The sequence below is a fragment of the Euprymna scolopes genome, chromosome 11, assembly GCF_053919585.1.
Source record: "Euprymna scolopes isolate OS-2025 chromosome 11, ASM5391958v1, whole genome shotgun sequence".
In the NCBI taxonomy this organism is placed as follows: Eukaryota; Metazoa; Mollusca; class Cephalopoda; order Sepiida; family Sepiolidae; genus Euprymna; species Euprymna scolopes.
This window is the reverse complement of record NC_136492.1, coordinates 149,366,685-149,394,444: the sequence shown is the minus strand read 5'-3', so window position 1 is coordinate 149,394,444 and position 27,760 is coordinate 149,366,685. Positions and strand designations below refer to the sequence as shown.

Below are 27,760 nucleotides of genomic sequence, written 5' to 3'. Positions count from 1 at the left end.
GATATGTAGCCAGATTTTTAATCAGTTTTTAGGCAAAAATTTGGCTGCCAAGATGTCAAAGTTGAAAGAGTTGACTTTTGCAGATTCTATCAAATTCCTCCGCCAATTTTAGGTCTAAACCCTTGAAATTTCAGATGTAGGTTACCAAGAGATGAATAAAAATTATTAATATATATATACATATGGACGTAAAGTTATGAACAGTATATAGGCCCGGGCAAAGCTGGGCTGAATTGCTAGTTATGTAAAAATATTTTGCAGAATGTTGAAATACAAATCAATATGATTATGTAAGAAATATTTTGTAGAATGTTGAAATACGAAATAATATAATTATGTAAAAAATATTTGATTAGAATGTTTAAATATGAAATACTATAATCATGTAAAATTATTTGGTAGAATCTTGAAATACGAAATAATATAATTATGTAAAAATTAATTTGTTTTCAAATACGAATAATATTTCGCTGAATGTTGAAATACGAAATAATATAATTATGTAAAAAATATTTCGTTGAATGTTGAAATACGAAATAATATAATTATGTAAAAAATATTTGGTAGAATGTTGAAATACGAAATAATATAATTATGTAAAAAATATTTCGTTGAATGTTGAAATACGAAATAATATAATTATGTAAAAAATATTTCGTTGAATGTTGAAATACGAAATAATATAATTATGTAAAAAATATTTGGTAGAATGTTGAAATACGAAATAATATAATTATGTAAAAAATATTTCGTTGAATGTTGAAATACGAAATAATATAATTCTGTAAAAAATATTTGGTAGAATGTTGAAATACGAAATAATATAATTATGTAAAAAATATTTCGTTGAATGTTAAAATACGAAATAATATAATTATGTAAAAAATATTTCGTTAAATATTAAAATACGAAATAATATAATTATGTAAAAAAATATTTCGTTGAATGTTAAGATACGAAATAATATAATTATGTAAAAGTACTTGGTAGGATGTTTAAATACGGATCAGTTGGTTTTGAAAACAATTTTTACAATGATTTTGTATTCAAACTAATTGTAGATTTCGCCTTTGAACCTCAGAATATCATAACGTATTCATTAAAGTAAAAGAAAAATTTGCCTATGTCTGTTGTTTGTGCATTTTATTACACATTGAATTAATATTTTTCAAACTTTATTGAATCATAAATAGTATTAAATGAAACCAATTTAAAAAATAATTTAAATACAAAGCTCTCTCTGATTCTCTCTCCTCTGATCTCGAACGAGTGGTTCAGTGGGGTAGATGTGGCTGATTACCTTTAATGCATCAAAAACCAAACTCCTATCTTTACATCATGAACGCTCTGATCCCCATCTGGCATCAATTGAAATAGATGGCTCTCGTCTAGGAGAAGCCCCATGTTTTGACAAGCTTCTGGGCTTGACTTTCACTCCTGATCTGAAATGGAACACGTACATCAAATTTGTTGCCAAGGTCGATGGAAAGATGGTAGGATCCTTCTACCGCTCCAGAAGATATCTCACTACTGATGCAATTCTCTATTTATATAAAAGCCAAGTACGTCCAAGGATGGAATACTGCTGCCATATCTGGGCAGGAGCTACTAAAAACAGCCTTTCCTGCCTTGGCAGAGTACAAAATAGACTTCGTGGTTTAGTGGGGGATGCCCTTTTCTCTTCCCTGCAACCTCTCTCCCACAGAAGAGACGTTGCAAGCCTATCTTTGTTTTATCGTTATTTCCATGGCAGGTGTTCATCTGAACTCCAATCTCTGGTCCCCCCCTCGCCAATCTTTTACAAAAAAACACCCGTCTAGCTGAATCCACTGTCAAAAACTTTCCCCACTTTTTATCTATGCCTAAATCAAAACGTAGATTCCATGAACAAAGCTTCTTTCTTAGAACTGCACGCCTGTGGAACTCTGTTCCGTCTGCCTGCTTCCCTCCTAACTACAACTTGGATGTCTTCAAGTCTAACGTAAACAAATTCCTGATGAACCGCCCCCTTAAGTAGACACTTTAAATATCCACGCTAACGTACTGTACTTACAATAACCCTTATCCCTGAGTGGCTTCCGGGCCTTGATAAGTGGTGACCACCTTGTAAAAGAAAAAAAAAACGAAATGAAATTCGCTCTAATGCATTTCGGTTTCTAATTGATCATGACCGATTATATCTCTGACACAAATTACAATTAATGTTTTGCCCGATTCAACATCTTTGGCTCAAGTTCCTCAGGTTTTGCGTTCAGATTCTCTACTGGCCTAGGTTCTCTAGTCTTATTTTGAATGGGATGCCTACAGGATGGAGTACAACAGCATAGTAAATATTGTAGCAGAAGCTGTAGTCCAAACGAGATAGATGCAGTACAGTTGTCTAGTAAAGCATGACTCATACTAAAAAGTAAAACATATAAGGCGTGTGAAATGTGATAACGAAAAAATGAAACAAACTCATGTGTTTTTAATTCAAGAAAATGAATATTTTTCTTTGCTTGTACACAGTGGAACGATAAAAGTGTCGCCCTAAAGAAAACAACACTACAGATTTATTTTAAAACTTTTATTGAAAAAATCAATTCGGGTAACTTGATTATGTAGTAGAAACCCTGCCATCTATTCAATGTAGCCACTTTCAGCTTTAATCACTGCCTCGATAGGAGTCCAGAACTGGAAGCAGGCCTTTTCTACAAGTGTCGGCGGGAGCTCAGCAAATTTTTTTTTTTTTTTTTTTTTTTTTATTCAATTTTCACCCCAAACAAGGCACAGTGCCACTTTGAAGCAGGGGGCTACTATTAGGGAATTAATTAGCGGGGTTATTATGAAGGGAGAAGAGTAGAAAGATGTTTGTTAGCATTACACTTGAACTTCTGCATATCATTGCAGTTGGGAAAGCAGAATCCCGGAAGGTGGTGGTGGATGGTGGCAATCAGGCTGGCTTTGGTGCTGTAGGAGGTCATGGTGGTGATGTTCTCGACATATGACCAAACAAAGTAGTCCAGCGGGTTCAGGTCGGGGAAGGAGTGGGACCAGTGAGAGAAGGGTGCGAAGTCGTAGCACTCCTGAAGTCAAGCCTGTGTCTCTTTGAACTTTTGGGTCCTGCTGCCACACCCAGGGTCTGCCAACGGCCACCTGATTATCACCAGGGGTTCACCACACTATTCAGTTCATCCAGGTACACTTTAGTGTTGACTTTCAAGCCGACTTCGAAGATGTGATGTGGCATGATATGGCCCTCACTTGAAACCACACCAAAGACCATTAACGTGATCGGAAACTTTGTTTTCATCATCCTAGCACGTTAGCACGTTCGTGGCAATCCAACAATGCATTTTGAGGGTACTGGCAATGGTTCTGTTGTCATAACTTGGATCGGTAGAGAGCATGAGTTGTACAGCGGCGCATCTCCAATCTCGCTCATTAAACAATGTGTCACTTTCAGACATGATAGAAGGCTCCTATCGCTCTTAGGATTTGTACACAACTGGTTAACTCATAGGTGATCTGCAAGAAAAAAAGAAAACCGGTTTTCATCAAATGGAAATGGAATCATGTCGTCTTTTCTAGGGCAACAATTTTATCGTTCTATCCTGTATATCATGACACAGTGAATTCTTAGGAGAAACTTTGATACAGTGCATAATGATTTATTCTAGCAGTGTTTGAATATCGCCTGTTACCTTGAATCACTAAGGGTCGGCTTGTCACAAGATATGATTATGATTTCATTTGCTAAATTTTGGTTATTTTGTTATCCGTGTGTTGTTTTGGGATAATCGTGTTCTTATTATAAATAACAATATGCTCCATCCGATCTCATACTTTTGCTAATATATAATAATGAACAACACTATATATATATTACCCCTCTCTCTCAAAAGAGAAGGTAATACTTGGGAAGATTGTCTTGTGAAGTACGAACAGATACTATACTGCCCAAGGAGGAGCTAATGTCTGGAAATATGGTCTCATGATAGCAGAAGAAATACTACATTAAACACCTTCTCCCCAAAAGTGAAGAGGCAATGTCTATGAGAATGATTTAATGGCGACAGAACATATACTACACTACCCTCTCCATTGAAAGGAGAAGGTAATATCTGGGAGGAAGGTAGCATGAACATAGGACCCAAAAAAGGAGGAGATAATGCCTGGTAGGTTAGTATCATTAGAATATAAAGATTTTACTATACATTCTCCCCTGAATTGATTGGTTAGTTGTTTGTTTTTGTTTTATGGCATATCAACCCTTTTCAGGTTATTTAATGCCGAATCCAGTGATTTTGAAGAACAATTTTTAATAGAGTATATTTGTTTTTTTAAGTCGGTTTCTATTTAACCCATAGTTGGGACCCTAACAGGTATTACTACTCTGGGTCAGAGTAGACCTGGGAGCAATGCCAATTAAAGGGTGGCTCCAGACTCCCGAAAGCCCGCAAGCTGGGGCCTCACCATTGGATATAGTTTAAGGTCATATCCAGGACCCCCTGAATTGAGCTACTGAAGGATAGCAATAGGATAGTTTTGAAAACTTCAGATATAAAAGACAGAGTATGACGTCCGGTTCAGATAGACAACTACAAAATCTGTTATTATTAGATATTAACTAAAAAATAATAACTTAAATTCGAATTTTGGAAGTTATAAAGACTAAAAGTGCTATAGAAGCATTCATAGGATCATTTCTGTAAATAGAACATCTCCAGCCAGCAAACTGGGAGGGGTGGGTGCTAGGCTATGAATGAGAAAGACATGCACAAAAGATAATGAATAAAAGGTTTCAGAAATAAAATTACTTTTATATCATCCTATTAAGATTAAAATTATATTATATGAAATTATATCATCCTATTAAGATTAAAATTATATCATCCTATTAAGATTAAAATTATATTATATAAAATTATATCATCCTATTAAGATTAAAATTATATTATATAAAATTATATCATCTTATTAAGATTAAAATTATATTATATACAATTACATCATCCTATTAAGATTAAAATTATATTATGTAAAATTATATCATCCTATTAAGATTAAAATTATATTATATAAAATTATATAATCCTATTAAGATTAAAATTATATTATATAAAGTTATATCATCCTATTAAGATTAAAATTATATTATATAAAATTATATCATCCTATTAAGATTAAAATTATATTATATAAAGCTATATCATCCTATTAAGATTAAAATTATATTATAGAAAATTATATCATCCTATTAAGATTAAAATTATATTATATAAAATTATATAATCCTATTAAGATTAAAATTATATTATATAAAATTATATCATCCTATTAAGATTAAAATTATATTATATAAAATTATATCATCCTATTAAGATTAAAATTATATTATATAAAATTATATCATCCTATTAAGATTAAAATTATATTATATAAAATTATATCATCCTATTAAGATTAAAATTATATTATATAAAATTATATCATCTTATTAAGATTAAAATTATATTATATAAAATTATATCATCCTATTAAGATTAAAATTATATTATATAAAATTATATCATCTTATTAAGATTAAAATTATATTATATACAATTACATCATCCTATTAAGATTAAAATTATATTATGTAAAATTATATCATCCTATTAAGATTAAAATTATATTATATAAAATTATATCATCTTATTAAGATTAAAATTATATTATATACAATTACATCATCCTATTAAGATTAAAATTATATTATATAAAATTATATCATCCTATTAAGATTAAAATTATATTATATAAAATTATATCATCCTATTAAGATTAAAATTATATTATATAAAATTATATCATCCTATTAAGATTAAAATTATATTATATAAAATTATATCATCTTATTAAGATTAAAATTATATTATATAAAATTATATCATCCTATTAAGATTAAAATTATATTATATAAAATTATATCATCCTATTAAGATTAAAATTATATTATATAAAATTACATCATCCTATTAAGATTAAAATTATATTATATAAAATTATATCATCCTATTAAGATTAAAATTATATTATATAAAATTATATCATCCTATTAAGATTTAAATTATATTATATAAAATTACATCATCCTATTAAGATTAAAATTATATTATATAAAATTATATCATCCTATTAAGATTAAAATTATATTATATAAAATTATATCATCCTATTAAGATTAAAATTATATTATATAAAATTATATCATCCTATTAAGATTAAAATTATATTATATAAAATTATATCATCTTATTAAGATTAAAATTATATTATATAAAATTATATCATCCTATTAAGATTAAAATTATATTATATAAAATTACATCATCCTATTAAGATTAAAATTAAATTATATAAAATTATATCATCCTATTAAGATTAAAATTATATTATATAAAATTATATCATCCTATTAAGATTAAAATTATATTATATAAAATTACATCATCCTATTAAGATTAAAATTATATTATATAAAATTATATCATCCTATTAAGATTAAAATTATATTATATAAAATTATATCATCCTATTAAGATTAAAATTATATTATATAAAATTATATCATCTTATTAAGATTAAAATTATATTATATAAAATTATATCATCCTATTAAGATTAAAATTATATTATATAAAATTATATCATCCTATTAAGATTAAAATTATATTATATAAAATTACATCATCCTATTAAGATTAAAATTATATTATATAAAATTATATCATCCTATTAAGATTAAAATTATATTATATAAAATTATATCATCCTATTAAGATTAAAATTATATTATATAAAATTACATCATCCTATTAAGATTAAAATTATATTATATAAAATTATATCATCCTATTAAGATTAAAATTATATTATATAAAATTATATCATCCTATTAAGATTAAAATTATATTATATAAAATTATATCATCCTATTAAGATTAAAATTATATTATATAAAATTACATCATCCTATTAAGATTAAAATTATATTATATAAAATTATATCATCCTATTAAGATTAAAATTATATTATATAAAATTATATCATCCTATTAAGATTAAAATTATATTATATAAAATTATATCATCCTATTAAGATTAAAATTATATTATATAAAATTATATCATCTTATTAAGATTAAAATTATATTATATACAATTACATCATCCTATTAAGATTAAAATTATATTATGTAAAATTATATCATCCTATTAAGATTAAAATTATATTATATAAAATTATATAATCCTATTAAGATTAAAATTATATTATATAAAATTATATCATCCTATTAAGATTAAAATTATATTATATAAAATTATATCATCCTATTAAGATTAAAATTATATTATATAAAATTATATCATCCTATTAAGATTAAAATTATATTATAGAAAATTATATCATCTTATTAAGATTAAAATTATATTATAGAAAATTATATCATCCTATTAAGATTAAAATTATATTATATACAATTACATCATCCTATTAAGATTAAAATTATATTATGTAAAATTATATCATCCTATTAAGATTAAAATTATATTATAGAAAATTATATCATCTTATTAAGATTAAAATTATATTATAGAAAATTATATCATCCTATTAAGATTAAAATCAATAAATAATTCTGTTAAATCTTATTTAATTTAATGCTTGAGCTTAAGTGATCGTAAGAAGAAAGATAGGTTCAGGGAATCTTTGTAAATAAATGTCTAATGACTACGGATCAAATTTAATAAAAATCTAAAATATTTTTAAAGAAAACTTATGAGAAGAAAACTTGCATTCGTTTTATTTATAACATCGTGAAGGCATTCGTAACTTACATTGTTTGATAGCAATTTCTCGTCCTCTGAATTTATGTTTTAGTCGAGAAGTCTTTACCGTCTGGCATTGAGCCAGAAATCTGTCACTGAATCACTGTTCAAGTTGAGCAAACAAGCAAGTTTGTTTACATTGGGCTGAAATATATATTTTATCCATCACTTTGGGTATTTATAGTTAGATCTTGAGGGAGAGAATGGAATGAATAGGAAATTTCTTCCTTTGTTTTGTATTATTTGACTGTGTTCTCTAAGATTTGAAGAGAGTAAACATCTTTATCAATCTATGAATCGTTTAAGTAAATCTGCATATCTAATATAGGCGGTATTTTCTGTTTGTTTGTATGTATTTATGTATTTTGAATTTTGAGTGAACGAATATCTCAACTTAATCTTATTGTGCACTTTTAATATTGAATTTGTACAATGTGTAAGTAGATGCCCATATCAGAAAGATGTTGTTAACGTCATCAATCTGTGTAATGATGTCACAAATCTATGAGATGCACGGAGGGGCTAGTCTTCTATATATAAAAATCACTGCTTTTTTTTTTATTTGTGTGTGACGGAAATTTATATGTTAAGAGTTAGAAAATTTAAAAAAGTTTCAATAAATGTTAAATCTTGCAACGAATCTAAAGATATCATTAAAATTTTCCTTCGATTCCATCTGTGGATCGTGAGGGACAATAATCTGTTCAGTTCATAGAATAACCGAAATACATTAGAATGTATCGAAACAGATTTCATTTTTTGGTACTTATGCCTCCTTTGAACCAGTCGTAACTCAGCGTTCGTTCGGCTTTCTTCGCAGCATGACGTCAACAGACGGATTATGACGAGCGTTGCCGATGAAATCATAACAACGCTCCGTAAAAGAAAATAGTAAAATTTTAAATGTAAAAACATTAACAGAAAAAAAAAGCAAAAACCTACCATAATTTTTCATTTTTATTAACTGTGTGAAGAAAAGGAGGTTTGTTTTTCTGTCAAATAATTTTTAAGCAAAAATTATGTTTTTCCAGTATTTTTATGGAATAACAAAAGTGGAAAGGTTGAGTTTTTTTTTCTTTTTCTTTTATCAATTCGACTGGGAGTAATTAGAATCTTCTTTTTTTCTCCCAATTTCAGGAAAATTCCTAAGGAAGATGTTTTTAATATGGAAACAAATAGATCGCTTCCAATTTTTTGCCTCCACATAAACTCTAAAAGATAAGGTGTTCATAAGCTCCCGGCTGGTTCCGTGTTCTTGTTTGTTGCGCTGTTTGGCCTCCTTCCATATTCATTCCACATGATTCGTAGTTGCTTGCGTTTCAGGATCTACGAAGGAGGTTTTTACTTGTTGCCATCTCGAACACAAACAGGCGTATAAGTTTGATAATGCACATGATTTTAAGCCGTGACTTTTGCAAATAAGGTTCCAATTCGGTTTGTTGTCCAACGCCGACATTTAAAATTGCCACATCTCCATCCATAGCCGTCTGTTATGCTCCCTCTTTTTGCTAGGATGCATTCGTGGCACAAGGTTGCGCATGTTATCGATTTTTCCATTAGTTTCGTATGTTGGAAAAGCGCGTGGCGTTGTGATTAGCTGAACAGCAGCTAAACCTAAGCTGTTTACGTCATGTTCTGAGAAAAGCCTTGCCAAACGCTGAGTTACATCTGGTTTAAAGGATGCATAAGTACCCATTTTTAAAAAATAGATTGTCTTCCATTTCTGAATTTTTAAGATGGAGATTAATTATTCGTATTATTTGGATTATTCAAACTACTGTTCTCATCTTCAGTGACATTTTCACAACGTTTTATTTGATGTTAACTCCGACCTTCTTCAGATGTGTTTTATCGAACTCGAGAATGTTTTGGTCAAACTTGGGAATCTGAACGGAATTTCGAAAAGAAATCTGTTTACTTCATTGGGGTAGCATGCTCTCGTTCCGTCAACCATGACTGGATAGAGGTCCTAAGTAATTTGCAATTGCATTTTCCGGTCGCCAATGCTGAGTATAACACTCAAGATGTGAACAGTAGCCCGAAGAATCCAAATGATACAGATATTTTTCGTTTCAGAAAACAAAAATATCTCAGTGAAGAATGTATTTAAAAAACGGCTTTAACATTTAAATAATTACTTTCATTGCAATTATTATTATTATTTAAATAAAATAAGTATAATTTTGTTCTATTTACTGTGAGTGACATTGATATTTACTGCGATATTAACATAAAACATTATAAATCCTCTCGGATTTCTAGAGATTTGAAACACCTACCATTTGATAAAGAGGTTTTCCTCGAAATATATAACGGAACGGTCATACACATTAGATCACTGTGTAGAAGTTTTAACTCTTCAAGTAATATTTATTAGTGAAGAAGAAAGATATAGAAAAAGGCTTGTTTGTCTCATCGAGACATTTTCTTGCATTACGATGACCTCTTTTATATTTCCATTAGTATTTCTATGCTTTTAGATAATTGTTTTTCAAAACAACTCCTTTCATTTTCGTAAATAAGTATTTTACTTCTTATTATAAATACTAGCTGGACGCCCGGCGTTGTCCGATCATAGAATATGCTTCCACATGATATTGTAATTTATGCAGATTGCGTATGTAGTATTATAGAATCAATCCTCTATTGAATATTATATATTGCAAGGAATAATTTGCTCGGTGGAGTAATTCGCGAAAAAAAAAAAACATAAAAATAATACGAATGATAATGTCATTCATCAAATTCCGTCTGTGTTTGTTTACAATATCATGTCAGCTGATATTTGGTCTTGACAGTATTAAAAATAGTTTTCCTTTTTTTATAGATAAAAAGAATAATTTTTACAGGGGAATATTTTACATAACACCGGATAACGTAAAATATTCCCCTGTAATTTTTTTTTTAACTATAAGAGGAGGAAGACTATTTTTAAGATTCGATTTGCAATACTTATCGGGTGAATTTCTGTACAAAACATATCTAAGAACACTGCCAGACATATAAATTACCTTTATGTGAAATTTGCAAAAGACAGACTCAGTCGTTTCGGAACCTATGAGAAAGAAACTTAACACACATAAACACACAAAGTGATTTTATATAATAGTAGAGATGTGATATAGTCCACTTAACGGATAATTGACACAAAATATTAATACATTTTATTATAGTCTTACTAGCATCAGATAAAACGGAATACAACTAATTAAAACTCTAATTTTCGGGGTTTACACACATAAATCACATATTCAAGTAAAAACAAAAACTCGGGCGCAACAAGTTCACAATGTAATTTCCACAGGATTCAGCGAGTTTATATAAATCTTTCAGATCAATTTCAAGTGGCCAGTGTACTTAACAAGGTTTACTTAACCAATACTAAAAATGGAGACGATAGCAGTTGAGATCAACGGTGCATGAGAGTCGCAATCACATGAGTTGCAAAATGGATGGACATAATTTTTGGATTGTGGCGGCATTTCTTCTGCACCAATCAGTGTCATGCTGTCGTATTCTGGTTGGAAGTAATTGACCATGAATGAAATGTAGATATTTGCATGGCTCCATAGACATATATGTTTGAGTGCTATTTGGAACATGCCCTATCAAGAACCAGCCATAATCTACATAAGCGTTTCATGCTAAAAACAAAAGTGGTTCTAAGTGTAAGTCATCTCCACTTTCTGGCTTTGTCAGCATAATATATATATATATATATATATATATATATATATATATATATATAGTTTGTGTACAGAAAGTTGTTAGTTGAGACAGATCATTGGTACCGTCGGTTTCAAGCCCGATAATAAGGCCCATTTAAGGTATCCTTATCAAGCTCTCTTCAGCCAATATTCGTCGTGAAGAGAGCTTGATAAGGATACCTTAAACGGGCCTTATTATCGGGCTTGAAACCGACGGTACCAATGATCTGTCTCAACTAACAACTTTCTGTACACAAAATATAAATACGCTCTTACAATTTGAATTTTCCTTTTAATTGAACACTCTGCTGGAATTCTTTTTCCAAAAAAAAAACTAATCATTATATATATATATATATATATATATATATATATATATATATATATATATTATATTTGTATTTACAGAAAGTATTTAGATGAAACAAGTCATCGGTACCGATGACTTGTTTCATCTAAATACTTTCTGTAAATACAAATATAAACAATACGCTCTTATTTTCGGAATTTTTTCTTATAATAGAGCTCTCTGCTGGAATCCATTTTCGAAAAAAAAAATAACTATATATATATATATATATATATATATATATATATATATATATATTCAGACAGGTATTGTTAAATAGCATGGAGTGTTTTTGCTTAATGATCTTTTTTGTAATTTTTTCATTTTCTTTTGTAATTTTTTCATTCTTATGTCTTGGTCGAATTTGTGTAAGGAAGTTCCATAGTCGTTTTTATCCATCTGTTTTTTTTTTTTTTTTTTTTTTTTTGCAAGTACGTTCTACTGATTTTCTTCAGTCGTCTTCAGACAGTTTTTGATTACTGTTTCGTTTAAAATTTGGATGCTTTCATATATATATATATATGTGTGTGTGTGTGTGTGTGTGTGTGCAAACATATATACACACATAAATACACATTTGTCATTATATAGTGAGCGATGCAATTTACATTGTACGTTTTTTTTCGTACAGAAAGATTTTCGAACTGTACATATATAATCCGTCCTTCCCTCCTCTAGAATTGTTTGAAAAAAAATTAAGATTAAAATATTTGCATTGTATGGCTTCTAATTGTTTTCTTTGAAATATTCATATTTTAAATGAAAACTAGTTTATACTCACTCCTTGAACATTGTTGCTACAATCCCAAATGTAGATTGTTTCCATTTAATTGTATACTATTAGTTTATACCCCTCCTTGGTGCTGGTACAGTACCTGGGTATGTCAATTTCCATCTTTACCTAGTTTCTATAACTTTACAGCGCGTACAAAGAAAAATACGATTTTCGAAATTTTGTGGAAAAATGACGCTACTTAGTATTTGCATGCCATAGCAATTTACGATGAATGCCTTTATGTTTTTATGGGGAAAACCATCATTTGATTGTAACTTTTAATGGCGAATAAAACTGATGTCTACTTTTTGTGGATTATCAAAAAGATAACTTAATTAAAAAGAAATAGCTACGTTTTTTGTTGTTGCAATGTCAGATTAAGTTCTGTAAATATATAAAACACGTAGCCATTAAAAATCCTTTGGACTTACATGAAGTTTGAATTAAAGTATTGACGTCATCAAAACTACTTCCTTATTACTGTGTACTCTGCCTATTCCTTTTTTGCTAACCGATCATACGTTTCTAGTTGTATACGAACAAACAAACAAACAAAAAAACACGATGACTTTTTTATGTATACAGATAGATGAAGAAAAATATGCAAATGAAAACAAAAAATGAAAAAAAAATTGAAAAATGTAATTAAAAACGAAAATCCATTTTTTTAATGGCATACAAAAAAAAAGAAGGAAAACAAAAGTAACGAAAAAAAATAAAAATGCAACAATTCACAAAAGAAAAAGATGAAACGAATTAGGGAAATTATGTTTAAAAAAAGTTAACTATTTAGATCTTGCAAGACAATTGGAACATTAGGAAACACCGAGGTGACGCATTTAGAAGAATCCCGAAAAGACGTCGAAAACATTTAAAAAGATAAGGATAAAAAAAAAAAATCGATTCAGTATAAACCGACATTGAATGATTAGAACATCTTCTTTTTTTTTTTTTTTACAAGGAGGTCACCACTTATCAAGGCCCGGAAGCCACTCAGGGATAAGGGTTATTGTATGTACAGTACGTTGTACGTTAGTGTTGAGATTTCATAAAGTGTCTAAGTGGCAGTTCATCAGGGATTTGTTTACGTTAGATTTGAAGACATCCAAGTTGTAGTCAGGTGGGAAACAGGCAGATGGAACAGAGTTCCACTGGCTTGCTGTTCTAAGAAAGAAGCTGTGTTCATGGAATCTACGTTTTGATTTAGGCACAGATAGAGAGTGGGGAAAATTTTTCACAGTGGCTTCAGCTAGATGGGTGTTTTTTAAAAGATTGGTGAGGCGGGACCAGAGATCGGAGTTCAGACGAGCACTTGCCATGGAAATAACGGTAAAACAAAGACAGGCTCGCAACGTCTCTTCTGTGGGAGAGAGGTTGCAGAGAAGAGAAAAGGGCATCCCCCACTAAGCCACAAAGTCTATTTTGTACTCTGTCAAGGCAGGATAGGCTGTTTTTAGCAGCTCCTGCCCAGATATGGCAGCAGTATTCCATCCTTGGACGTACTTGGCTTTCATACAGATAGAGAATTGCATCCGTAGTGAGATATCTTCTGGAGCGGTAGAAGGATCCCACCATCTTTCCAGTGACCTTGGCAACAGACTTGATGTACGTGTTCCATTTCATATCAGAAGTAAAGGTCAAACCCAGAAGCTTGTCAAAACATTGAGCTTCTCCTAGACGAGAGCCATCTATTTCAATTGATGCCAGATGGGGATCAGAGCGTTGATGGTGTAAAGATAGGAGCTTGGTTTTAGATGCATTAAAGGTAACCAGCCACGTCTTCCCCCACTGAACTACACGCTCGAGATCAGAGGAGAGAGAATCAGAGAGAACTTTGTCATTTACAGCCTTTGATGTGTTGCCGTAGATGGTCGTGTCATCAGCATAGATGTCAACGAATGATTTAAGTATGTGTTTAGGGAGATCATTGATGTAGATCAGGAAGAGAGTTGGGTCCAGGATGGACCCCTGAGGGCCTCCAGCATTAATACTGCAGGCCTCTGATTTTTGTCCATCGACCACTACTCTTATGAACCTATTAGAGAGAAATGATTTAATGATTGAGAAAACATTTCGAGTTATACCGTAGCTGATGATATATATAGAACATGTGCATTCAAATTTTCAGCTGACAAAAATAAATAAATAAATAAATAAAATAAATAAGAAAAAATACAATAAAAACAAATTATTGCATTTACACCCCCAAACAAGATACATTGCCACGTTGATACTAGTTGGAACATAATTTGCAGGATACTATGGAGGAAGTTGAGCAGCAAGATGTTTGTTTACATTACACTTGAACTTCTGCATGTTAGTAGAATCAGGTAAACAAGAACCCGGAATTCCAAAACCTAGCAGTCCTAAGAAAGAAACTATTAGAGTAGAAGGCCTTCTTACATCCGGGGATTTCTACTGTGTAGGGGTGGATTTTGCTGTTTGTCGGGTTTGTCGGGGGTATTTACATCGAGGGAGGTACAAGGGCTTGTAGTTCGATGGAGCACCTACCATTAAAATACTTGTAAAATAGGCAAAAGGATGGAACAGCTGATAGTTCGGGACGTATTAGGATGGCGACTCTCTTTTGAACCCTGTCTAAGAGTGATAACACATTTGCTGTCTATTAACTATCTTGCAGATGTGCTGTTCTCAATCATAAATATTGAATTGTCATTTGGGCAGATAATGTAACATGATGATAAACTGACTTCTACAGATGCGCCAGAGTTGGTCAACACAATCATTACAAACCTTGTAAGTGGACACAAATATATTGAAATCAGAACAGACACAGTATGGGTCATCATTCGATTTTGCTGGGACAATACCGGTGACATAATAGTTATCTATGAAATTGACAAGTGCGTTTTAAGTTTTCTCAGATCTTTCATTATTGGCTTACATATCAATACTATTGGAAAAGGGGATTGAACACTGATTTAGTTTGTGTCAGCCGTTATTTATATAAAGTTATATATATATGCATATGTGTATATACAGGGTGTCCCAAAATTAACCATCCATTTTGATGCTAACATACATTTCAAAATAGATGCTTATTTTGGGTAAATGAAGTAGTCCCTTGTTAACTAATTAACCCATCGTTATGAATTTGGGAACACAGCTCGACGTACATACTACCGATTAACGCAACAAGCAACAAAATCTTACCCCTTCACTGTTGAGGTACCTAGATGCAGGTAAGCTTTGTACTTTAAGAGTTTCTTCCCTCGGAAGGCTAGAGTTTGGAATTCCCTACCTGTTTCCTGCTTTCCTGACTGTACCAGGTTGCAGAAGTTTAAATGTAATGTGAACAAATATATTGCTACTTGCTACAGTCCTCTGTTAGACACGATCCCAAATAGTAGTCCCTTATGTTCTAAGTGACAAGCAATGAGCCTTGTTTGGAGTGAAAAGGTGTATAAAAAAGAAGAAGAAGAAGAAGAAAAACAACTGCTAGGCATGTGATCTAACTGCACTGGTACATTTCTCAATAAAATATCCTCGCCTCATCTGACTAGCATCATAATCTATACCGAGTAAGAGCAAAATCTCACCTCTTCAATTTAGAGCTTTCTAGAATATTTTCTACTATGATAATATCTTTCCTCGGACTGCTTGCAATCGGAATTCACTTTATGTTCCCAGTTTTCCAACCGTAACGACATGTAATGCAAGCAAACATCTTGCTGCCCAACTCCCCACCAAGGTTACTTCTCCCATTAAATCTGTTTGTTATTAAAGTAGCCTCTTACGCAAAGTAAGGAAGAAGAGAAATTTAAAATAAGGTTTTTCCTTTGTCCGTAAAACAGTGAAGGTAAAGAGAAAATGAATTTCTCTTTACGTTTATCAATTGAATTGCAGAAAGGCATCGATGAGAATAATTTTGTGTATAGAATTTTGTAATGATGAGATACTCAATACACAACACTCGGTACTTCTGCATTTAACAACCTGTATTTCTGCTGACATAAACTGCCGAAATATGTCAAGCGCTGATCAAATGTTAAAACACTAAATTAAAAAAAAAAAAAAACACAACAATTATTCTGTAGTAATTACAATGTAAAAAACTGGAAATACAATAAATCAAAATATATCATCAATCTACGATAAGTTTCATATTTTTTTTAATATTAATATTTTTTGGAAGAAAATTTTTTTGAAAACATCATTTTTTTGTAGGTATTTTTCTTTCTAAAAAATACTTTTTGTTATGTAATTTTTTCGAGGAGAGATTTTTTTCTTTTTGTTTTCTATTCATATTTTTTTCTGTGTTAAGGTTAGAGGGTAGGTTATTTCCGAAAAATATTTTCAGTAGACTGCAAAGATGGCAGAGAGGGGTTTCGGCTGCAGTTTGGTACTGCCACTAGGAAACCCTTCCGTCTCTGTTGGATCATATTCTCTAAAGACCCAGAGAGGCTCGAGGGATTCTCCCAAACTTGTATTTCTTCCTGTTAAATAGGGATTCCACTGTAAAATTTTATCCAAGCTAACTAGATTCATTGTGACGTCTATGAATTTTTTTAAAGATTTAAATATTTTGCTTGATTAAAACTAATATTTTCCTCTAATTTATTAGCTGTCGTTTGCTGAGATATTAGTTGGATAATCACACAATGCATTTGTAATATCATATGAATAATCAATGTTTCATTGGCTAAGCGTTTTCGCCATATTCCGGTGGCCTAAGTAATCTGCCGGGATATGCTAAGGTAACATTATTAGAAATACGGGTCAGTAAATACAGAAGAACCCAATATTTAGACGACACGTCGATCATGGGAGGGGAACCTGAATAGGCTGAGTAAAAAGTGGACATTGAGTTTATTTCCTGCAGTGTCGTAACTCTTGCTTCTATTATTTTGTCCTTTAGTCCTCAAATCCCATTAGCAGAGAATGTTGATTTTATGTATCAGCCTTTGATTGGTGATCAACGCACATCAACAGTTTCTTCCACCAATCACAGCACAAGAGATACTCACCTCCAAATCTCGCACATATTATAAAAATCTAAACACAGCATTTTTCATTTACTTTCCTGAATACGTCACAATCCACCCTAAGCTCTTTGAAGATGAAAGCACTCGACACGTAGCACATACACGATAAAAAAATTTTCACAAACAACTCAGCACAGCACCAGCACCAGCACATACACACAGCTAATACAACTCTCTTGAACACAAATTCGTACATATACTATCTTCCCTGCAAAACGGTACACACACATCTTCATGTCTACCGCATTTACACATGCATAAACATACACAGCATCAGCTGAAATATACACGTATACTCCATTTTTTAATTTTATTTTATTCGTTTATTTTTATTGACAATTCACCCCAAACAAGGCACAGGGCCACTTAGTCATGAGGGGCTACTATTTGGGATCTGATATGCAGGGATACTATTTATGGAGTTGGACAGTGAGATGTCTGTTTACGTTACACTTGAGTTTGTGCATGTCAGTGCAGTCAGGGAAGCAAGGGCCCAAGAGGGAATTTCAAAGTGCAGCAGTCTGAGGAAAAAAGCTATTCGAGTAGAGGGCTTTTTGGCATCTAGGGATCTCTACCGTGTAGGGGCAGGATTTTGCTGCTTGTCAGGTTTGTCGAGGGTATTGTTGTCGAGAGGAGTACTAGTGCTTGGAGTTCGTCAGAGCACTTGCCATTGAAATACTTGTAAAACAGACAAGAATGCCACGTTGTGGCGATGAGACAGATTGAAGTTTAGTTGATAGTTTGGGACCTATTTGGTTGGCGACATTTTTTGAACCCTGTTTAGGAACGAGAGACTAGTGGCAGATGCACCAGCCCAGACGTAGAAACAATATTTCATGCATGGGCGAACTGTAGCCTTATAGAGATACAGGATACTCTCAGGTGTGAGTAGCCTTTTAGCAAGGTAGAGAGTGCCCACTTTCCTTGCAGCAGTCTTGGCAATTATTTCTCATATACTGAACAACTCTTTCACTCAGAACGTTCCTTGGACTCTTCATATACTTGTTTATTGCTAAGACTTTATTTTCGCATTGTCATTACAAGTTGTCAATAAATTTTGTATGAATAAACTTTGTCATTCTTTCATTTGATAATCCCTTATCTTTCACATTGGCGACCGAGTGCTGTCTCTGCAACAAGACTTGAGACTTAGGTGAGTTTGGAACTCGTAAAACTGCTGTCTTATTAATGTCAGCAGTTTCAGTTGCTTAGAAATTCTTGATGGGAAAATATTGGTTGAGAGCGAATTCTCATCACCAACAGAAACTGGGCAATTTCGGTGGCTTTTTATATGTTAAGCTGATGTATTTATTCTGGATAGTCCTAGGAGGTCCATTCTCCCAGGCCTTACCTCCCCTCTTTGAGGTGGACTAAGTTCACTGCCTATTGCTTGAGGCACTATGCATTCTGACCTGGGAATACCGACGGAGCTGCTCAGGCAATTTTTAATAGGTCAAAGTGCTCCTTTTTTAGGAACGCTGCTTTCTTCCCACATTTCGACCTTGTGTCACATTTTCCTGCGGTGGGAAGGAAGTAATACTAATCATGACTTTGGATGCAGCAACTTCCAAAAAAAATTGAACAAAAAAATAAATAACTCACCCTTCAACTCCACTGAGTTCCGAGTCGCCATCTTCGTCAAACTATTACAAGAACTCTTTGTGGCAAGGTTGCTGCGAATATCGACCATGGAGGACTGTCGACTGGACGGTGGACAGTGCATATAATCTGGATTAGTATGCAACAGGTCTTGAATTTGATAGAGTTTGCTTGTGATGTCCTTACCCAACAAATTATGCACCACCGTGCCAAGGAATGGATGATCATGCAAGAAACGTTGCATTGACGAACACTTCCAAGACAAAAGGCAGCAGTCTTCTGTAGCAACCAATGTCACCTGTAAAATAAACAAAACAAAATAATAATAATAATAATGAAAAAGATGAAATTGCCCGATTGCCAAAAATGCAATGAAAAAACACCATATTTTTTTCGATTTGATCTGATGTCACTGTTGTTTTGAATAGCAAACTTAGGCTAAAAACACTTTCTTTGTTTTCAGGTTAGAATTAAAGAGTAGTATCTGTTCTAATCAAAAGTTGGTTCAATAATATCATGGGATTTGTGTTTATGCCAGTTTCCCATAGAATGGAAATATATCACAAACTTTTACATCATTCTTTTCAGTATGACAGAAATATACAAGAAGGATACAGTCGTGGAATTTCTACAGGGGGCAATAGTGATAATATATTCTTTTATCAAAAATGTCTGCATATCATGGATGAGACCAAGAAGACATCTATCTGGTCGGGTTCCTTGCCTGAACTAATGTAACTCTCTCTCCAGATTTTCCTGTCTTCCATCAGCTGTATCATATCTTCAGGATGACAGGCGGCATCATGTGCAGTTTGCTAGGTGTACATGAATCTAGATCGTCCTATGCTCGTGCGCCCATGTTTTGACCTAAATTGTGTCAGAATGAGAATATAGTCTCCGGTAATCTGCTAGGACCACCCATGGTGGGCAGACTGATGTAGAACCTGAACTGGCTAATGGGGCTCTGATAATGTCAAGGGGAGCACCATGACAGTGGCACACTTTGGCAGAAGAACTGAAGAACCAGTCAACGACAAGGCACAAAAGATGCTGAGCAGAAGAATCAATCATCAATCAATGGTCAAGGTCATCCAGTCTAACTGAGAGATTACTGCATTTCACTTGTAGACGTAGTTCACGCAGGTGATATTATCTGAACTATCGAAAAATTCAATGCGACTCAAAATCAAACCAGAAAAGAGACATATCTTCACTAAATTTTCTTGTTTTTTTATTCATGGAAATCGTTCAAGGCAGGACATGAAACCACTTGATGTAAAGAGCTAAAAATATTACTTCAAAAAGCCAGAAACGTGCCAAAGTTGTGTTAGACAGGCAGATTTCGACTCACAAAACAGCACTTCTTCCTCCTTTGTCAGAAACATCGCTCATGGAATGTGAGAACTACAGGATAAAATAAGGTAGCGAGATTTACAAGACTGACAAAAATAAACCAAAGGACTATTTTTTACTCTCCTGAAAACATTTGAAAATAAACCAATTTTACTTTTGTTGTTTGTTATTATATTTATAATGAAACACCAACATAGGATCACTCTTCTCCAAACAAAAATCAACTCTTCTGTGATATTTTTGACAAACACTACATTTTCTATTATATATCCAGGATTTTTTTTGAGTTCTGAGTTAATGTTTCCCTCAGTTATAAATATTATTACAAATAACAAAAATAAAATGATTTGAAATTGATTTAATTTCAAATGTTTTCTTGAAAAGAATCTAAAACAATTCTGTAGAGAGAGATGTCTCCTTGACCTCATCCTTGATCTGTTATGCAGACAATACTATTAAAATGATATAGTATTAATATATTCCTCTCAATTTTCCAGATTTTTTTTCTCCATAAAATGCATGAAAAAGGATCAAAGGAAGGTTAAAATATTTGATTAGTGTTCAGTTTGTGGAATTCTGAATTTATTCTATGAAAATTGAATATAGACGGGGGTGGAGGGGAATAGTGCAATCAATTAACTTCATATGTCTACTACAAAATGTTTATTATAAATCTTCTTTCATTAATTTTTTTCATTGTTATTTCACCCCAAACAAAGCACGTTGCCACTTTGATGTAGGGGGCTACTATCAGGGACATAAGTTGCAGGGGTACTGTGTAGGGAGTTTAGCAGCAAGATGTTTGTTCAAATTACACTTGAACTTCTGCATGTCAGTACAGTTAGGGAAGCAGGAAATCGGAAAAGAATTCCAAAGTCCTGCAATTCTAGGGAAGAAGCTATTAGAGTAAAAGGCTTTCTTACATCTAGGGATCTCAACTGTGTAGGGGTGGGACTTCGCTGCCTGTCGGTTTGTTGAGGGTATTTTCGTCGAGGGGGTACAAGTGCTTGTAGTTCGTCAGAGCATCCACCATTACAGTACTTGTAAAACAGGCAGAGGGATGCAATATTCCGCCGGTGGGACAGGGGCTGAAGTTTAGATGACAGTTCGGGACATATTAGGTTGACGACTCTCTTTTGGACCCTGTCCAGGAGTGAGAGACTAGTAGCAGATGCACCAGCCCAAATGTTGCAGCAGTACTCCATACACGAGCGAATGGTGGCTTTGTAGAGGATATGTGCTCATTAGTTTTCCCCACGTGCCTGCTATAGAGCATGGTGTCATTGGCAAATGTACCCATCTCAGAGACAATTTTATCAGGCCAGTAATTTATGAATATCAGAAATAACAAAGGTCCAAGAATCGATCCCTCTGGCACACTCGCATTTATATCAAATGTGTTGGATATACGCCCATCGAGGACAACCTGGATTCTTCTCTCATTTAAGAAGGATCTAATTATGCTAATCATTCGTCCAGTAATACCATAGGATTTTATTTTCATGAGAAGACCACCGTGCCATACCCTGTCAAAAGCCTGAAATATATCTAGGTTACTGCCCTCCCCTCCCCTGCTTTTTCCAGTACTTGGTATAAACGTTCAGAGATTACAGTTAAAATATCTGCAGTAGAACGGACTTGCCTAAATCCATATTGGTGGTCTGACAGAAGTTTAGCAGCTGTAAGGTGGTGGACTAGAGCTTGATTAATTAAGGACTCAAATATTTTGGTGAAAAGAGGGAGGAGACTAATTGGGTGATAATTTAATGGGTAAGTTATTTCGCCAGAGAAACTGGTACCACAGAAGCAGTTTTCCAGCAGCCAGGAAAGCAAGATTCGTTAAGGCATTTGTTAAAGAGTTTAGACAGAACAGGAGCGACCTCAGCAGAGCATTTTTTTAATAGCACAGCTGCGATGAGGTCAGGTCCACATGCTTTTGAGGTGTCTAGGTTTTTTATAATATCATGTATGTGGGAAGGCGTGATCTTTGGATCATCTAGCATGGTTTCTGCCGCAGAGGAAAATCAGGGAGGGAATGGCTTGTTGGGTCCAAGGTAGAGTTTGAGGCAAACTGACGGGCAAGCATGTTAGCTTTCTCAGTTGCTGTGCAAACAACCTCATGATTGTTCGATAGTAGGGGTATTGTCGATTGCCCATTATTTACTACACTATTAGAGATTTTCCAGAAATCATGAGTTCCTAATTTTTGTGCTTCAATGTGTTTCCTGGTGGTTTCAGTATATTTACTCTTAGCTGTTGCTACTTCTTTCTTGCATCTATTTCTAGCTTCTATATACTTTTGTCTGTTTGTACAGGACTTATGCCGGATAAATCTACGGTATGCATGTTGCCTCTGATCAATGGCAGCTGCGCATGTAGAAGTAAATCATTGGGGAGAGTGGGCCTTACTGAAGAACTTCCGTGTAGGAAGATTTGCATCAATTGCCACTTTGAACCATCCAGTAGTCTCATTTATGCACTGTTCTGCTGGAAGAGAAAAGATATTTCCCTATGGGGCGTCTCTGATGTGATCTCTAATGGCATCACAGTCAGCCTTATTGTAGTACCTTCTCGTTTTGAGCAATGGCTCTTCAACTTGGGGTCGGGAGTTTAGAGTAATGTCTATCATTATCACAGTGTGATCAGCATTCCCGGGTGGGCAATGAGCATTTGTTACATTTGGGACCAAACCAACAGGGACACTATGTAGGGAGTTAAGCAGTAAGATGTTTGTTCACACTTGAACTTCTGTATGCCAGTAAAGTCAGAGAAGCAGGGATCTGTGTGGGAATTCCAAAGTAGTTCAAGAGAACAAACTATTAGAGTAGGAGGTTTTCCAGCATCTAGGCATCGCTACAATAGAGGAGTGGAATTTTGCTGCTTGTCTTGTTTGTCTGAGGCATTTACGTACTGGGGATACAAGTGTTTTAGTTCGTTGGAGCACATTCAATTAAGATTCTCATAAAACAGACACAGAGATGCCACATTGGCGATTGGACAGAGGTTGGAGTTTGACTGATAGTGCGACCCTATCTAAGAGTGACAGATTAGTAGTAGATGTATCAGCCCTGACGCGGCAACAATATTTCATTCATGGGCGAATGGTGGCTTTGTAAACAAGACAGAATACTCTGATGTGATTAATTTTCTAGTATGGTAAAAAGAGCTCACGTTCTTCATTGCAACCTTGGCAACATCCTCAATGTATTTGTTCCAATTCATGTTGCCTGTGAATATTAAGCAGAGGAATTTTTACAAAGAGATTTCAGGTAACATATTATTAGTCATGCCAATCAGTGGTTGAGAAAATTTCTTGTAGCTGTTAAAGGAAAGGAGTTTAATCTTAGCAGCATCGAATGTTAACATCCATTTACGTCTTTGTTCCACTACAGATTAGAGATCTTTCTTGCCTTAGTTCATTCATTATTCGTTTCCCCTCATCTCTTTTATAGAGTATGATATCATCAGCAAATATACCCATCTCGGAGATAATTTTATCAGGGTGGTCGTTTATGAATATGAGGAATAATAAAGACCAAGGGATCGATCTTTGAGGCACACCTGCATTTATATTATGTTCTTTTGACGTATGACTATCGAGGAAAATCCGAATTTTTCTCTTGTCTAAAAAGGATTTGATTATATTAAGTATTTGTCTAATAATACCATATGATTTAATTTTCATGAGAAGATCTTCATACCAAACCCTGTCAAAGGCCTTAGATATATCCAGGGCTACTGTCCTAGCCTCCTCTGCCATATCCAGTGTGTAATATATACATTCAGAGATTACAGTTAGGATATATGCAGTAGAGCGAGTTTGCCTAAAGTATAATGTCAGCCAAAAAGAAGTTTAGTATATATGAGGTGGTGGACTACTGCTTGATTGATTAAGGACTCAAAGATTTTGCTGAAGATAGGAAGGAGGCTAATGGAGCGATAATTTAGTGGGCCAGCTCTTTTACAAAAATTCTTGAAAACTAGTACCACAGAAGCAATTTTCCAGCAGCCAGGAAATCAAAATTCGGTAACGCATTCGTTGAAGATATTGGAGAGAACAGTGGAGCATTGTTTTTAATAATATTGTAGAGTGAGATTAGATCTTCCATGATATCACAAACATAAGAAATGATTTTCGATCATCAAGTGTGACTTCTGTCTGCAAAGGGAAATCTAAGAGGAAGTGGACTGTTGGGTCTAAATTGTAATTGGAGGCGAACCACCAGGCAAGCAGTTGTGCCTTGTTGGTTGCTGTGCAAACAATCTTAAGGTTTCAAGGTTGTTGGATAGTAAGGGAATTATTGATTGACCATTATTCACTTCACTATTATAAATTTTCCAGAAATCAAAAATTCCTAATTTCTATATGCCTTCCCTTGGTTGTGGCTATTTCACTTTTACAATTATTTCTAGCTTCTATAAACATTTTGTCTATTTGTATTGAACTTATGCCATGCTTGAGCAATGGTTGCTGTACAAGTAGAAGTGAATCATTAGTGAGAATGGGCTTTGCTATAAAATTTTTGTGTGGGTGGGAACGTGCTTCACTTGCTGCTTTGAACCATTTAGTAGTTTCATTTGCACTGTTCCACAAGAAGATAAAAAGATACTACTTCATGGGATATCTCTGATGTGATCCTTGATGGTTTCCCACTCAACCTTTTTGAAGTACGCTGTTGGTTAGAGCAATGGCTCTTCAAGCTGGAGTCGAGAGTTTAGAGTGATCTCAATGTTGTTGAGACACTTGTAGTCTGTCTAAACTGTACGAACGAACTGACTAAACCAAGATGGCCGACTCCTATTTATATCACCACAAGCAAGGGAGGTAACCAATGTCTACATTAACATTGCTGCTGTCCTCAAGTGAATAATTTATTTCTGATTTAACAAGTCCCTTAGAAGCTCAGACGAAGCTCCTGCCTTGGTCAAACAATCAGAGACCTGATCACAACCCTTGATCCATTCTATCTGTATCTCCCCTCTACTCTTCATTTCCTTCAGCCTTGCTACATCTATTCTCAATCGTCGATCGCTTACCAGATTGTTGGAATTCAATGTCTCCACAAGTGATGCATTATCTGTCTTGCAGAGAACGTCTGGCAATTTAGATAACTGAAATACCTCTTGTATCATAACCGCAGTCAAAACACCAGCATCAGCTCCCTCACTCAGAGCAAGAGTCTCTGAGGCCAATGGGCTTTTTGTCACTCTGTCCAATTTCTTTGACGCCCAACACATGGGGGCCATTTTGTCAGTACTTCCTCCAATAAAGACAACAAAACCGCCCTGTGAAGATCCATCTTCCAGACTGGCATAAGAGGCATCAGTATAACACAAAATGTGTAAATCTGAGGGCTTTCCCAATTTTGGAAATGTTATAGAACCCTTCTTGGATTTCAATTTTGATAAGGCTTTATTCGCCTCAAATAAGGCTTTTACTTTGGGATGCTTTCCAGTGTTGCTCATTTTACACACATCAAAAGCTATATCAGGGCGTGTTTGAGTTGAAACCCACATCATCTGACCTGCAAGTCTCTTCAACTCATGCTTTTCTTCTTCATTCAGTTCATCATTTTTCGTTCCCTTTGCTTATTTCTATTGGAGATATGGAAGATACATATAGATCTTGTTCTACAGTGATCCCATTTTCCTGTTGATTAACATTCAGTCCAACATATTTGAATGTTCCACTTTCATGAGATCCCACCTTAAATTTTTCTTTCAATGTTGCAATCACATCCCTTTCAAACTCTGTGTTTCCACAGAAAACAAAATCATCCACGTGCATAGCAAGAATTCCAGTCAAATTTCCTTTAATATCATGCCACAAAAACAATGCATTATCATAAGCACTTGCTACTGCTTTAAATTCAATCAAAGCCTGAGTAACTCTCTTGTACCATGCCCGTGGAGCATCATTCAATCCATAGATGCATCTTTTTAATTTCCACACTTGAGATTTAGGACAAACATCAGATGGTGGCCTCAGGTACACATCTCTCTCTAAAATACCACCTTGCAAAAAGGCTGAGGTAAAATCTATGGTCTGCAGCATCCAATTCTTTATTGATGCGGTTAGCATGACCATTCGCATAGCTTCACGGCTACATGTTGGGGAGTCCGTTTTCAGATTACTATTTTCTTCATAGCCTCGTGCTACAAGGCGAGCTTTCATTGTTTTCTGATTATCCTTGAATTTTTCAGTAATCACCCATCTTGTGGATATTGTTTTTTGACCTGTGTATGGCACACATTCAAATACTTCATAGGTGTTCATGTTTTTTATTTCTTTATGCTTGGCATCCATTACAGCTTTCGACTGCTCTTGTTCAGCGGTGAGCAGGACTACATTTTCCTGTTCAGTATATTGGGGCACTTCTCTCCAATGATCAATATGATTCCAGTTGATACAAACTTGATCCTCGTTTTCATCCTCAGGTTCTATATTGATCCAATGACTATATTTGCCAGTTGATTTAGGCTGTACTGACATAACCTTTCCTTTCTTCCACTCCTCACTTCCATTTATTTTATAAGTTATGGTCTTATTTCGGCCAGGTTTTTCAGTCTTATCTCTTAAACTGGTAGAACTATCAACAACTTCTTCTCTGTCTATATCTTCACTTTCTACCACTTGATTCTGCAACTCCTCCTCCTCAACTGGAAGGTATTCATTCTTCCCTTCTGTAGTGTTTCCCAGCATTTCAGCTTTTTTTGTTCTTTTTTCGTTGTTTTTATTCACTTTCATCAATTGGCACGGATGCATCCTATAAAATGCTCCGCCATGTCTGATTAAGACAAACTGGCCTTCTCTGCCTAACACTTTTGCTGGACCACGCCATCCTTTAAAACCCTGCCTCCGATAATAGATTTGGTCTCCGGTAGCATAATCTTCATCAGCATAAGTTCTGACATTAGACCTGAGAGCTCTCCTAATTCTCTCACTGGACTCAGCTTCCAAAAAGTTTCTCCTTGCACTATGGAGAGCATTTAAATTTTTTCTCACCATGTCACTTGTAGTAGAGGACTCCATAGCAGGTAACTGGTCTGTCAGAATTGAGGGTGTATTTACATTGAAACCGAATACAAGTTCATTTGGACTGTGTCCAGAGTAATT

At 33.6% G+C, this 27,760-nt stretch overlaps 1 protein-coding gene across 3 annotated transcripts in view; it reads right to left on the bottom strand.

Annotated features, from left to right (window-relative positions):
- LOC145288109 (popeye domain-containing protein 1-B-like) overlaps positions 1-27,760 on the bottom strand; it is a 1,451,932-nt gene that overhangs the window by 105,299 nt on the left and 1,318,873 nt on the right. For all 3 annotated transcript variants that reach the window (XM_080136169.1, XM_080136168.1, XM_080136170.1), the window contains one exon: positions 19,294-19,588. In XM_080136169.1, coding sequence (XP_079992295.1) covers positions 19,294-19,588 — 295 coding nt within the window. The remainder of the gene's footprint in view (positions 1-19,293; positions 19,589-27,760) is intronic.